The following is a 14,394-nucleotide window of genomic DNA, read 5'->3' on the forward strand; positions in this document are numbered from 1 at the left end:
GTCGGCATCCCAAACTTAGTAGTCATTAACACTGTCTTTATGTTAAACTTAACCCTTAAGCCTATTTGATGCATGATTACTTTTTCTTGTTGCATTAACCTCTACCACTTCTGCTGGAAAGCTATTCTAGCCGTCCGTCACTCTCGTTAAATAAATACTCTCTCACGTCACGTTCTAAATGTTCTTGTCCTGCTATTCCTATGCTTCTTGGTCAACCCTTTATGTTTTGAAATAAATAGTTATGTATCGCCAACATTGTATCGGACTGCAGATTATTACATGTTTTCCCCCAAAACGAACACATAAATGTGCCCTGCGTAAAGCCAACATAATCCAAAGAGATGAAAGTCTTCATAGCCCCCCAAGTCAGTTCTTAAACCCATGCTTTACATATACATTTGTTTTGTCTGCGCTCCTTCTTTGAATGTGCAGATCACCCATAAACAGAGCACAGAAAGGATCCGATCTTTGTGTAAGTGATAAAATTCTTTATATATTATGGAACTGCAGGTACCTCTTATTGGGCCAACATAGAAAAAGTTACATAAACCTTTGTGCCCTCGGGAGTCTCCTCTTCAGATGGAAATGATTGGAAGTAAAACACACGATGGAACTCCAGGTTCAGGTGGCAAAAACTGTTTAAATCAGGGCTACCTGGGTTGGGGGGGGGCAGTTCCAGGATCTCCTACAGAAACTCCAGTTCCTTATGTTTTTAAATGGCCAGAGAGGCATGGCGGACAATTCGGGGTTTGGGATTTTACCCTCATAGCCCTTCTTTTTTTGCAGATGTGATCTTTGACGACATTAACTCTATGTTACCCAGCACCCAGTCAGTGCCATCAGATGCCCTCGTTCTGTCCACCGTCGAGAGTTGTTCCTTGACAGCCTCGTGTGAACATTGTCTTCGCATCGACATCTCTCTGAACGCGACAGGTAATGCAATGTCGGCACCCAAATCACTGCAAATCTTTATCGTCTGGCAAATGCATAGATCATAATCTATAATTAGAGGGTCGGAGGCTTAGATGGAATGTAAGGAAACTGAATAGAAGGGGCCGAATGGGGCCGATCTGCCAGCAGGTTCTATATTTTCTAAAAAGACCCCTAAAAATACCAAATACACTTCCGGACACCCTTGGGTTTTTTAAAAATATATCTTGAAATCTTAATAGTGTTATTTGTTATATAGCGCCATCATATTCTGCAGCGCTGTACAAAACACAGGAAATAGGGCATCACATAACAAAGGTAAGGCGAGCCCTGCTCAAAGGAGCTTGCAATCTGGAAGATACCAGTCCTATGGACGCCGTATAGACGAGGTCGTAGGAAAGAATATGTAATGTCAGGACGGTTCTGCATCCGGATTATTAGAGGCGTCCTGTTTGGATTGAGCGTTTGTTCTTGGGTTCTGTTTCTCGCCCTCCTCCTTGGCAGAGACCTCTCGATATAAACGAGTTTGGGACTCGTGTGCCGCAGCTTCCTTATACACCTTTGTCAAAGAATCATTCGAATAAATCAAGTTTGTTTTCCGAGTGCAGCTTCTCTGCAAATACAGAAATTATTTTATAATAAAGCTTAACGCGACAGACAAATGTAATTATCTGATAAAGTAAAACGCTGATCAGAGCAGACAGGGTTCTAGAAGCCTGTAGATGGAATCAGGGGTAGATCAGGGGTCCGGAATAAACCCCCTCCCAGCACGTTATGGGGAAACGCATGAGAAAAATAGAATCTGACAGCAGATCGGCCCTATTCGGCCCCCTCTTTTCAGCTTGTTTTTCCTGCTGTAAAGACTCAAACCTTAATCAGTCGTTGGTCTCGTCTTGGATTCAGGAGCCGTATGTCTATCCCATGCATGTTTAATACCCTCACTGTATAACCCTCTACCACTTCTGCTGGGAGGCTGTTTCGATTATGTACCGCCCTCTCGGTTTTATGTCCACCTACTGTGGGAAGTATATATATATTAAATATCTGCGTAGGTAAAGTAGTCATGTAGGTCAGTGCAATATCAAAGGAAGAAAGTGTATAGTACTCTGACTTCTACTGCCGTCTGAAATGATTATTCTTTATCATACCCCTCCCCCCGTCTCCTTTATTCCAGGGCTCCCGCAGCTGAATGGTTTTGGAATCCAAATTCTGGAAGTAAAATACAACGCGTTTCACTCATTCAAAATCACTAGAAAGAAGACTAGAAAGGAGTTCAGGAAGAATTTGGTGAGTGATTATTTGGGTTCTTTTGGGCATATTTGGAGCACATATGGTGCAGAATTTGTCCTCGTGAACAAAGAATGCATACTAGATGACTTTGTAGGGTCTTTAATATGCACAAAAAATAACTTACCTGAAGGAGAAGCTGAATCCCCAGAGCTGCAACTGCTTATCTGCCTTCGGGTGGGGGGGGTCCAACAAGGTATTATTATCGCCCCCTTCAGTGCTGTAGCGGACTGGCAGTAAGCGTAGCAGGTGCCCAGCTGAACGCGTGGGCAAAAAGATGGTGGGGAAAGAGGCCAACGCATTTGGGGGGATCCTGCTCATCTATCATATGGCTGGAGTACCTTAACCTTCCCCATACATGTGAGGCCGGAGGGTCATGAAATGATAGCTGGGGGGCTTCGGGTCTTGTATTGTAGGTTAATAAAGTAGAAACACCTGCTGGTGCTGCAGACTATGGAGCGTTGCGAGGGTGGTCCGTGCTACGATTCTTCTTCTTCTGCGGCCGTTCCATTGATGGTGCTCTCTCTCTCTCTCTCTTTGCCTCCCCCTCAGTGGAAAGCACAGATTGATTGCTGTAATGTTGAAGTCGGACAGTTCATCGACGTGACGTTATTTACCGATCCTAACTACAGCTTAAGCATCAACAAGCGCCACTTCGTCCCGGACCCCGATGGCAGTAAGTAGAACACGAGCGATAAGTGTCATCAGAGACATAGAAACGCATCAGATGAGACCTGCGTTACTCTTAAGGGCAAAAAACGCATTGACCCAAGGGGGGGGGCTCCACGCCGTTTGTATTGACCACTTTTTCTGTTTCTCGATCTAGTGCCGGATTTCAACCACACGCATATCCCGGGGAATCGAGAAATCGAGGTTTTCTTATCTCCTGGCCCGGACGCCATCGCTAGTTTAATGTATAAAATTGAATCCGGTGAATGTGACTTCGTGAGCCTCAACAGGAACGGCGTTCCAAAAAAGGTGAAACGCGTGGCCTTAAAGGGACACAACCTCGAGAACTATTTAAAAAGAATGTAACAAAACGTGTCCCAACATTCCATCCGGCAACAAATCAACCCAATCCATCCATGACAGCCATTAATAGGAAAGAGGAAGCCTTAACAATGCTACCCAGTGTTTTATTTGGGTGAAGAAGGTGGTATGTTTTGCGGGGGCAGACAAAATTTCCATACCCGGAATTTAATTGTTGCTTATGGGGCATTTAGCCAAATGTTGTTCACAAAGCCCCAGGTGAGGGGCAAAATTATTACAACATCAGCTTCCTAATCATTAGTCAAAAAGTCAACCAAAATAAGCCCCGGCAGTGCTAGAGGGGTATTAAAGAACGACCTTCTTGCGATTTACAATGGGATATTAGTGATTTAACACTTATTTACTAATCTCTCTGACTTCCAGATTGATGCCTCCCAGAAACTCATCTTAAAGTATGAAGTCCTTCTTCCCTGCCTATGCATTGAGGTAAATACCACTGTTTTGCGTTTTTTAAGCTTTCCATTAACTGTTTGGGAAGAATAACAAAATATCAATAAATCGAAGCATATCATATTTGAAGTCCAAAATGATGTACTCCAGGATGGGTCTGCTGTAAATGTACTCCTTTTTATTTATGAGTCAACTGTCCATCATCTATCCTGGGGCAGAAGACCCCGTAGCTCTTCGGCTGATGTTGAGTGCCCACTGGGAACCTCGCTGTACCTTCTCGGAACACCAGGGGTGCTATGGAGCATGTTAAGAGCTGCACTACCTCTCACTGTCCAGTGGGTGGCAGCCTAGAACAAACTGCTAAAAGTTTTGCGCTTTTCTAGCTCTTTAAGCCAATCTCATTTAACTTTCTTTGCGTAGACATAAAATTGTGCACAGGGGTCATATGTTATTTGGTTCAGGTGGGTTATGTGTTCCCCAATCTAAGTTACACACTTCTTATTCATTCTGAACTATGTAACATCTATAAACTGTCTTTTTTCCCCACCATAGGTGTATTATAATGTCACAGACGCGGAACGGAATACAGCTTGTCCATTTTACAGAAACAGCATAGCCTGTAAGTCATGCAGAACAGTTTAACTCCATGGTTGCTGGATTTTGTTGAACATCCCTAATATAAACACTACCATTCAAAAGTTTGGGGTCACTGTTTTCATGGACCCCAAGGAAATTTCTAGCCGTAACATAATTACAAAAGGGTTTCTAACGGTCAATTAGTCTTTTAAACTTGGTTCAGCGGACACAACGTGCCACTGGAACACAGGAGTGATGGGAGTGATAAAGGGCCGTTGGAACACACGAGTGATGGGAGTGATAAAGGGCCATTGGAACACAGGAGTGATGGGAGTGATAAAGAGCCATTAGAACACAGGAGTGATGGGAGTGATAAAGGGCCATTGGAACACAGGAGTGATGGGAGTGATAAAGGGCCATTGGAACACAGGAGTGATGGGAGGAACACAGGAGTGATGGGAGTGATAAAAGTCCTCTGTATGCCTATAAAGATATTCCATTAAAAATGAGCTGTTCCAGCTACTTTTCTTTGTTTCTTATTTCTCAGCATTGATATTATGTTGCAATTTTGTTTTCTGGATAAAAATTAGACTTTTTCTTGATTCTCTTACAGACACTGAAGAATTCTGGGACATTTCTATGATAGATATCAGTAATCACACCAGCATGCACATGGCCTTCAACAAAAAATGCGATCTTGAACCCAGTGTCACCCTGTGTGAAAAGAAAAATGACAGATGCACTACTGTCCCGAACGCCACAATCCAGACAAACCAATCCAGTCTAGCATGCATAACGGTAAGAAAGCCAACGGATTTAAGTTAAATATAACAAAAAAGGAAAAATCCATAAACTGATTTTTTGGTTTGTTTTCTTCCTTTAGGAGTATAGCATTCCCAGCATCGACCGAGACCCTCACCTCTGTTTTAAGGTTAGTTGGGGCCGTTTTATCCAAGTTGTATACATTTTTGCATTCATTTTAGGATTTGTGAAAAGTGAGAGTATTTTAAAAGCACGTTTAAATCAAAGGTCATAATATATCGGATCCCATAGTTGGATTTAAACAGGGTAAAGTATAATCACCCTGAAAGGCAGCTCATCGGACCTGCAGAACATGACTTTATTATCCCTATAAAGAGCGGGATATACGTAGAGAGAGGGGTCAAGACCTTAATTGCTTAAAAAGTACTAACGCGTTTATTTTCTTGCAGTTCAATGTATCGAACGTGACCCATGAGAGATGCCCCGAGGCCAAAGGTAAGGACAAGTGCTATATAACATATAATCTACCCAAAAATCCGCTTTGCTCGTCATATACTGTTTGCCAAGAGATTAGGTTCCACAATCTGTATTTATGTCCGTCATACTGCATCGAAGTAACGGCCAATTAAATATACGAGCGTTCCAAATCACGAGCCTCGCACCCCTACAGCTCAGCCTCTGCTTCGTTCACAGACCGCGTGTGGAACGTGACCGTGGACGTTCAGTCCTTTCGTGTCCTCCTCACCATCTTTACTCGGCTCCCGTCATCTTACAGCGCGGTCATCTGCAAGCCAAACATTTCCACGGGCCGGTGCTACCCGGAGTCATCTGTATATGACATCACGGTGGTAGGAAATGAATTCGTTACATCTACCTATAGCTGGTGCCTTTTGTTTGTCAATCGGTATAATTGCTGTGGAGATTTAAAGTTTTAAGATTTGGGCAGCTGCTCTTCATTGGTTAATGCTAGACGAGCCCCGTGCCGGCGATCAATAGTGTCGCCCTTACTGACCTGACGCCGAAGCCATTAGTCTTCCCAGCCAAGTTGCTTCGAGGTGTACCTTGACCTACCCTTTGTCAGAAGGACTCAAATCCCTGTTCCCAGGCCAAGTTGCTCGGAGCGGTTGCCTATGGACACATACTCTGACCATATACACACATATACACATACACTGCCTTTACAAATACCTGCCCATACACACACATATACACTACCCATATACACACTCAAATACAGTACACTGCCCATATACACATAAATACATTGCCCTTACAAACGCCTACCCATACACACACATACATACACTTGCACATTCACGCTTGCCCTTACACACAAACATACTGGCTCACTGTGACATAACCCCACTGAAATATGTTTCAAAGCCACCTAAAGTGTATATATATATATATATATATATATATATATATATATATATACTGTATCTTCCATACATAACCCCACTGAAAAATGTTTCAAAGCCACCTAAACCATATATATATATATATACTGTATCTTCTTTCTAACAGGAGCAGAATACTGATGGAGAGCTGAGGTATCTAACCGTCCCGAAGCCCAATATTGGCAGCTGCATTCAGGTAAGAACTTTTAGATGATTATTTGTAAAGATCGATGCAAACCATACAAATAAAATAATAGTTACCATATAATGAGCCAATCCACGTTATATAACTTAAAAAATGTTTCATTAAGTGGAAGTCCAAATCCATGCAGTGGAGGGCTGGCAAGTTTGGCAAAGTTGGCAACGGGGACGCAATTGCCTCCTGGGGTATAGTGTTACAAGAACATTACTCATTGACTGAATCCTTTCTGTGTTCCCTTTCTGTTTTGTTTATGTACTCCTTATTTGTTAATGATTTTGAAATGAGACTGGATACAAGGCAGTAGCATGATATCATCCAAATAACTTTATGAATGAGCCCCCTGGCTGGAATCCCCCCCCCCCCGGGTATCTACATATACTGTGTTCCTTAGTTTGTATATCATTAATTACCATAACGTGATTTTGGTAAACTACAGCCACTTCACCTTTATTCCAAGTAATCAAACTTGAATATTTTCCGTTCTTGCAGGTGTGGAGGTCCGATGTGAATTTTTCATATAAACATATTTTTTGTCCCGACTGTAAGTATAATCTTTTAATAATATATTCCAATGAATATGAAACTATTATCAGAGCTCAAATTGTGTCCTGGTTAGTTCTTGGATAATAAAATGCTTTCAGTCAGCGGCGTATCAGCAATTTGGATGAGTTCTCGCTCTGTTATCTGAGCCCCCAATCTACTAAACACCCCGACTCCTTATCATACTGCCTGTGGGGAACAATAGAATGGCTCAGTCTTAATCACACAGCTAGTCACACTCTGACTAATGAAAGTCTATGGAGAAAGTGACTTCATTAGCATTGCCATAAAGTATCAGCTCAGCGTGGTGATTGTGCAGGGAAAGTCCCCCAAAATATCACATGACTGACAGCAACGGCCGCTCCAGGTCTGCAGATAAAGGGAGTTTATTGGAACAAAATGAGATAAAAGCAGTTTTTTTGTCAATGCTGATCTACAACATTGCCGGTATTACTGTATACAGCCCTGGGGGGTTATATTACTATATACAGCGCAGGGGGGTTATATTACTGTATACAGCGCTGGGGGGTTATATTACTGTATACAGCGCAGGGGGGTTATATTACTGTATACAGCGCTGGGGGGTTATATTACTGTATACAGCGCAGGGGGGTTATATTACTGTATACAGCGCTGAGGGGTTATATTACTGTATACAGCGCAGGGGGGTTATATTACTGTATACAGCGCTGGGGGTTATATTACTGTATACAGCGCTGGGGGGTTATATTACTGTATACAGCGCTGGGGGGTTATATTACTGTATAAAGCGCTGGGGGGTTATATTACTGTATACAGTGCTGGGGGTTATGCTCAAAGAGAGCATAGGACTATATGTATGCCTATATATATATATATATATATATATATATATATATATATACATACATTTAAAGCAAGGCCTTGGACAGCCATTTTGTTTGTGGGGCGAGGGACTGTAGTCTCGCTGAGCCGGTTTTTCTTTTATTTTACTCCATTTGCTTCTTTCTTGCAGTTTCTCAGAAGCACCTGGGACTGGTTTTCCTCGGGATGTCTGTGGCGGTTTTCATGCTCGTTTTGCTCGTATTTCTGACCATTCAAAGGATTTGGAAAAAAATCACAGGTAAGAACTCAGCGGCTAACACTTGGGGTCAAGCCGTTACCCGCCATTCCAAATACTTTACGGCGGACGTTCCCTTTTAAGGCAATTTGTTGTCGAGTCGGTGCAGGTATTTATGAGCTAATTCTGGTAAAAAAAAAACAACCAGTTCCCTCTCTGACCAAGACCTGAAGTATTTATGGCGCTGCAACTAGCTGCCGCAGTTAATAATTATAACACAATTGTGAATTTTTCCCATACTTTTACAGAATGAGGAATTGTGTCAAATGGTAACAATGTACAGTTCCCCAACAACATTAACCTATATATACAGTGTATATACACACATATATATATATATATATATACCGTATATATCATCGCGCTTTAATTTATGAGGCACTTCAATGAATGAGGGACTCCCAATGAACCAAATAAAATTAATGAAAATACTCCAGATATTAATGTTATATTTGTTCATTAGTTTGTCCTGGAGGGAGATGCCTGGGTGGAGAGGGCAGGCGGCACAAAGATGGCTAGAGGGAGAGGGTACAGAGAGGACTGGGGGAGAGAGCAGGGGGCACAGACAGGGCTGGGGGAGAGAGCAGGGGGCACAGACAGGGCTGGGGGAGAGAGCAGGGGGCACAGACAGGACTGGGGGAGAGAGCAGGGGGCACAGACAGGACTGGGGAGAGAGGGCAGGGGGCACAAACAGGACTGGAGGTGAGGGCAGGGTGTATTGAGAGAGACTCACAAATTTTGTTTCCAAACAAAAAACCTCCAAATTTAGTTCAAACTGAAAACACAGGAAACAAAATCCGTTTTACAAAAACCAATGAGCCAAAAACAACAACAAATATTGTCCGAAATGCTTTAATGCTTTTAACGCCTGTAGCATCCATGCTTCCACTCATACTCTATTTTCTCCCCCCCCCAGCCCCGCTTTGGAGGACGACCGTTCTGCTGGTATACTCCCCAGACTCGGCCGAATACAAAACACTTATCTGCGCCTTTGCCGATTTCCTGCAAAGCATCTTGGGTTGCGAGGTCATTTTGGACCTTTGGGACATGAATACGGTCAGCCAGATCGGGATGTTGCCATGGTTTTATCAGAAAAGGGATCTGGTGAGCGAAAGGAAAGGGAACGTCCTTCTTATTTGGACAAAGAAGAGCCGGTTAATGTTCGATCAGTGGAAAAGCAGCACCTTCGGCACCCTGGGGTGGAGAGACCCGAATAACCTGTTTGGTGCAGCAATGTCATGTCTGCAGAAAGATCTCGAGGTTGAGGACGACAAGGAGGTCTTGAAAAACTATTCCGTCGTCTACTTTGAAGGTCTTTGTGAAAAACGAGACATTCCGGTCAACCTAAGGAAGTTCTCAAGGTATCGCCTATTGAAAGACCTCTACAGGCTCGTTATCAAATTACAAGGTACCACCTGCCTCCCCCCACCTTGTCTGATAAAGGCAGCTGCCAAGTACCTTATGAGGAAGCTTAAAAGCTCGGAGAAGAGCACGGGACTCCAGCGGCACTTGGACCATTGCAGACAGAACCTTAACGACGGCTTTGGCTAGCCGGAATCCGACAGGTTAACCTTAGATAGAGACTGAGATTTAACATTTTTCTAAATGGGTTAAAAACACGGGATCCTACGACATTTACATCGTTACACCCCGTTTACAGACATTAAACAAGATATAGCGGAGCTTCTGAAACCGTGTCTTCAAATCACCCATTTTCCTTCCTAAATGCCCCGGAATTCCATCGTGTTTTATGAAACCGTTACCATGTGGGGCAGGAGTGGGAAAAAAAACACCACGGGCAGAAATGAGTTTTTTTATTCTTAAAACACCGTATTTAGGTCGAGTTGAATTTTAAGAGTTTGGGTCATTGAATGGTTTGAAGAACGTCAGCGCTGGGATCTCGCAGAAGGTTAAGTCATTGGGCGGCAGGATTGTTCACAGAATTTTTTGCTATATTGGGAAAAAAAAGTGCTGCAAATATAGAGCCCCCCGGATGATGGGTCTATATCTCTTTAACCCCTTCATTCCTTGAGCCTACGCAGATGTTTCATAGGCATAGAGAAAGGAACAAGGGGTTGTAAGCTGCTTGTGATTTATATACAATCCGGAACCAGGGCCGGGGCTAGGGATCCGGTACTTTAAAGACCATAGAGTCAATAAAATGACCGACACGTGGCGGCTGCCGGGATACACGTGGCTGCACACAAGTACAGCGAGGGGCCGCACACTAAAGAAGGACGGGACTGCACTAGCGGGGGCTTCATTGGGCACCAGCCCACCTGAAGGACAGTCTAGAACTGCCGGGAATTGCTTACTCCAGAACTCACTGACGACCTGGATAATTAGTGCGTTTAGTGACACGCGCCGTACATGATCCACCCAGAACATGTACACTAAACATTCCCAGCTATGCTATCAGAGTTATAAAATTGTACAGTGTTAACGATCCCATTTACTTATGATGTGGGTTTGCAAATTTTATGTTTTCACCAAATCCTTGATATTTTCGGTTCTTGGTTCTTTTTGGCATTGACTGTCAATAGAAATGGTCGGCTATGTAAGGTTTATATATATAGTAATGTTTATATACAGTGTGTGTGTATATATATATATATATATATATATATATATATATATATACCATTCTAATAATGAAGTAATAAAATAATGAAGTAATTGACGTGGCTATTGTATAAAAATGCTGACTATAATTAATATGTACATAGTTGAAAGTTTTATGAGACTGAATAAATGTACAAAGTTTACATATTTACATAAATTTATTTCAAATGCAAAGAAAAAAATCCCTTAGTACATAGATTCTAGGTGTGTTACAGCAGACCAGATATTATATTAGGACTATTCTTGCCACTGATTGGCTGACGTGTCCCTTTATTAAAGCATTGCGATTGCTGGAGGCCTCAGCCAATCAGGACGAGCTTGGTTATAATATATTCCACCGCTGTCAACTCAAGTTTAATGGAAATCTGTACTGGAACCCAATGGAGTAATTAAGCATTTCGTTAAAAGATGTCTAATTCTAGTGGATACCTCAGCACCGGAATTCAATCACAATGTGTCACATTTCCATGAAATTGCTACAATTGTTATTAAAAAAATTAAAATATTGAAAATAAAGTCCAAGATTTGTACAGGGTAATCGGTTTGACATGTGTTTTTTTTTTTTGCCAAGACTTTCTGTGCCAACGTCCTATATATAGCACAAATATTAAGATTTAATAAAAAAAAAGAAAACAAATTGGATTTTTGTTACATGTTCCAGAACACAGAAAAACATTTTGTCTGGTTGGTTCACGGAAGAAGCTCAGGGAACGTTGTTATAATGTTGCATTTCTCTGTAAAAGTGGACAAAAAATTCTCCAATCACCCAACATGTTTTCTTGCTGATGTGTATGTCCACTGCCAGTCGTGATGTCATAACAACACTCAGCGTCTTAGGAGATGTCGCATGCGCCATGACATCCGTGGGTGAAAACCAATGGTTTCTTCTCACTTTCATGTTTGTCGTCACTCCGGGTTACTGTCAAGATTCAGTCCTCATTATTTCTCCAAGCTTTGCTCTGTGGCTATAAACCCTTCGGGATGAGACACCCAACGGGGTCGAGTCTTCAACTGGTGGCAGCGATGAATTCACCTTCCGTGCTGTACTAGACCCAACCAAGGCCAACGACCCCAGTCACCTTTTCCGATGACGTCATATCCCATTGCTCTGTCTTAACGATGCACCTTTGAATGCGGTCTACGGAGGCTATGTTGAGCCGGCAAAGCCTTTATAGTGTATAAGGGCCAGTTGTAACCAGACCATTGAGTATCGGCACACCATTGGGCCTGATCACCCAAGAGGTAGATCTGCCACCCTTGGACCTGTTGCCCTAGACCTAGTTGGCCCAACCAGGATACGTCACTGATTGATGGCAAGGAGAAGGTCACCCTGATATAGTGAATACAATCAGTTTATTTTACAATAAATTACAATTATAGATGTATAAAAATAGGGATAGGAACCCAAGGTTAGTAAACCAACCATTCCCAGTTAAAACCAGTTCATTTTCCACCTAAATACTTATAAACTGTGCGATTCAACAAGATAAACTGGCGGAGCCGACGTGTTTAAAGGGACCGTGTCAAACTATTCTTCAACTCCAGTCCTTTGTAATCTACAAAAAAAATTCTCTCTGTCTATACAAAATCATGGGCTTGGCAAACACCAACTGAACTTTGATTCCTCCGTTGAATAAGCAAGCAAACATTGTGCGTCCCCGTGGCAAAAAAGAAAGCGTTGTGTTACGATTACACACTATGGCAACCACACACAGGGAATGATCCGCTAAATAGAGACTTCCATCAAAGTGTTTGTTTTTTTTCTTTAAGATTTAAAAGGGATGTGTTTGTAAAGGCGTCAGTCCTTATTTATCTATTATAGCTTAATCCTAATAGAAAAATGAAGATATTGGCAACATTTTGTGTTACAAATAAAGTCACGATTCAGGAAATCTTAAGAATATTGTGTTTTCTTACATTCCGTCTAAGCCTCAGACCCACTAGTTATAGATTTAGACTCTAAACTAACTCTAACATTTCTCCTCCTTTGAAATAAAAAAGGTGTTGGGTAATTAGAATTATCATTATTATGTATTAATGCTATTGTTAACTCTTTGGGTTCGGAAGTGTTGGGTGTCGAATCAGAAAACAATGTAATTAAAGTTTTTTTTTAATTATTGCATTAAAGCTTTACATGGGAAGTCAGCCCATTTGACATATTCGTTGGAATCCATTGGGTTTCTGCCAAATGCCTGTGTGACATCATAGATCTAAAATTAACATTGATGGGAGTGATGAAGTTGCACCCTCGGATTGTGGCTACATATTTGTAATATATAATGAGTCACAATCTCAATAAATAATACCAAGGCGAGTCAACCCGGTATTAATGAGAACTCAGTTTTGTTGAAGATTTACGAAGCCTTCACGAAGATGGATCCCACCATATGACTTCTAAAGAGGTTCTGCATCAGCTCCAGTCCTTAAAAAAAAACCTAAGAGACATGAGGAATTGTTTAAATTGTTTAAAAACTAGATCAGCCAGTTTTGATGCTGCCAACATTTTAAATGGCCAGAAGGTGACAACTTTACGGTGGTTTGTTGGTAGCCCAATCCTATATATATATAAATGTTTTTCTTATAATTGGGTCATCTAAACAAATGCCAGTATATTATTTATATTATATATATATATGTGATAAATAATATTATTGTTGTGTTAGATCATAAATGCACCCCTCACACGATGAATTGAACTGTATTTGCACAGTTATACAGAGTAAGGATTGTGAGCTGGTAGAAGAGGGGATCTTAGGGGTTGTGGTGGGCATCAGGGTGAGATCTGGGTGCCAGGGGGCAGTTCCAATGTAAATGGCTGTGAGGGATGGGGCATGAGCTCTTGTGCAAGCAGCGCAGTGAGTGGAAGCTGTGCCAAGCTCCGGGGAGAGGAGGGTGTGAGCTCAGTTTATGAGCAGCTGCTTTCCATAGCAAGGCCAGGAGCAGGGTGTGGGAAGGAGGCTGGGTCAGAGTCCTCAGCAGATAGACCTGATCAGCAGCAGCAGCAGAGTGAGCCGCAGGGTGACAAGGGCAGGAGCCAGAGTGCCACTGATCAGGGGCCACACAAGTCACACTGGACAGGATCCACACGGTGATAAAGGCCAGGAGCCACAGAGTGACACAGACCAGGAGCCACAGAGTGACACTGAACAGGAGCCAAACAGTGACACTGAGCAATGAGCCACCCAGTGACACTGAGCAGGAGACACACAGTGTCATAGCCCAGGAGCCACATCGTGACACAGGCAAGGAGCCATAAAGTGACAAAGACCAGGAGCCACAGAGTCACACTGAACAGGAGCCACAGAGTTACACTGAACAGGAGCCACACAGTGTCAAAGGTCAGGAGCCACACACGTCACACTGACCAGGAGCCACAGAGTGACACATGGTCTGAAGCTCCAGTGGACAGAAGGCACAGAGCTACACTGTAAGGGGGTCCCTAGGTGACACAGGACAAGTGGCAGCTTCACCTACAATCCTCCAGCTATTAGGGTTGTCAGGTGCTGCCTTCCACTCTTCAACATGAGTCGCCCAGG

The 14,394-nt window shown here is 42.6% G+C and overlaps 1 protein-coding gene across 1 annotated transcript; it reads left to right on the plus strand.

Annotated features, from left to right (window-relative positions):
• The first annotated feature begins 686 nt into the window (after positions 1-686).
• IL17RE (interleukin 17 receptor E) lies at positions 687-9,900 on the plus strand. The gene is made up of 14 exons (XM_053469608.1): positions 687-933; positions 2,105-2,217; positions 2,770-2,893; positions 3,044-3,195; positions 3,631-3,693; positions 4,210-4,276; positions 4,847-5,031; positions 5,117-5,164; positions 5,445-5,490; positions 5,689-5,843; positions 6,523-6,591; positions 7,087-7,138; positions 8,132-8,239; positions 9,153-9,900. Exons 1-14 carry the CDS (start codon positions 717-719, stop codon positions 9,785-9,787), a joined length of 2,034 nt encoding a protein of 677 aa, XP_053325583.1. The 5' UTR covers positions 687-716; the 3' UTR covers positions 9,788-9,900.
• Positions 9,901-14,394: the final 4,494 nt, after the last annotated feature.

This window comes from Spea bombifrons, chromosome 6 (genome assembly GCF_027358695.1).
Source record: "Spea bombifrons isolate aSpeBom1 chromosome 6, aSpeBom1.2.pri, whole genome shotgun sequence".
Classification (NCBI taxonomy): domain Eukaryota; kingdom Metazoa; phylum Chordata; class Amphibia; order Anura; family Pelobatidae; genus Spea; species Spea bombifrons.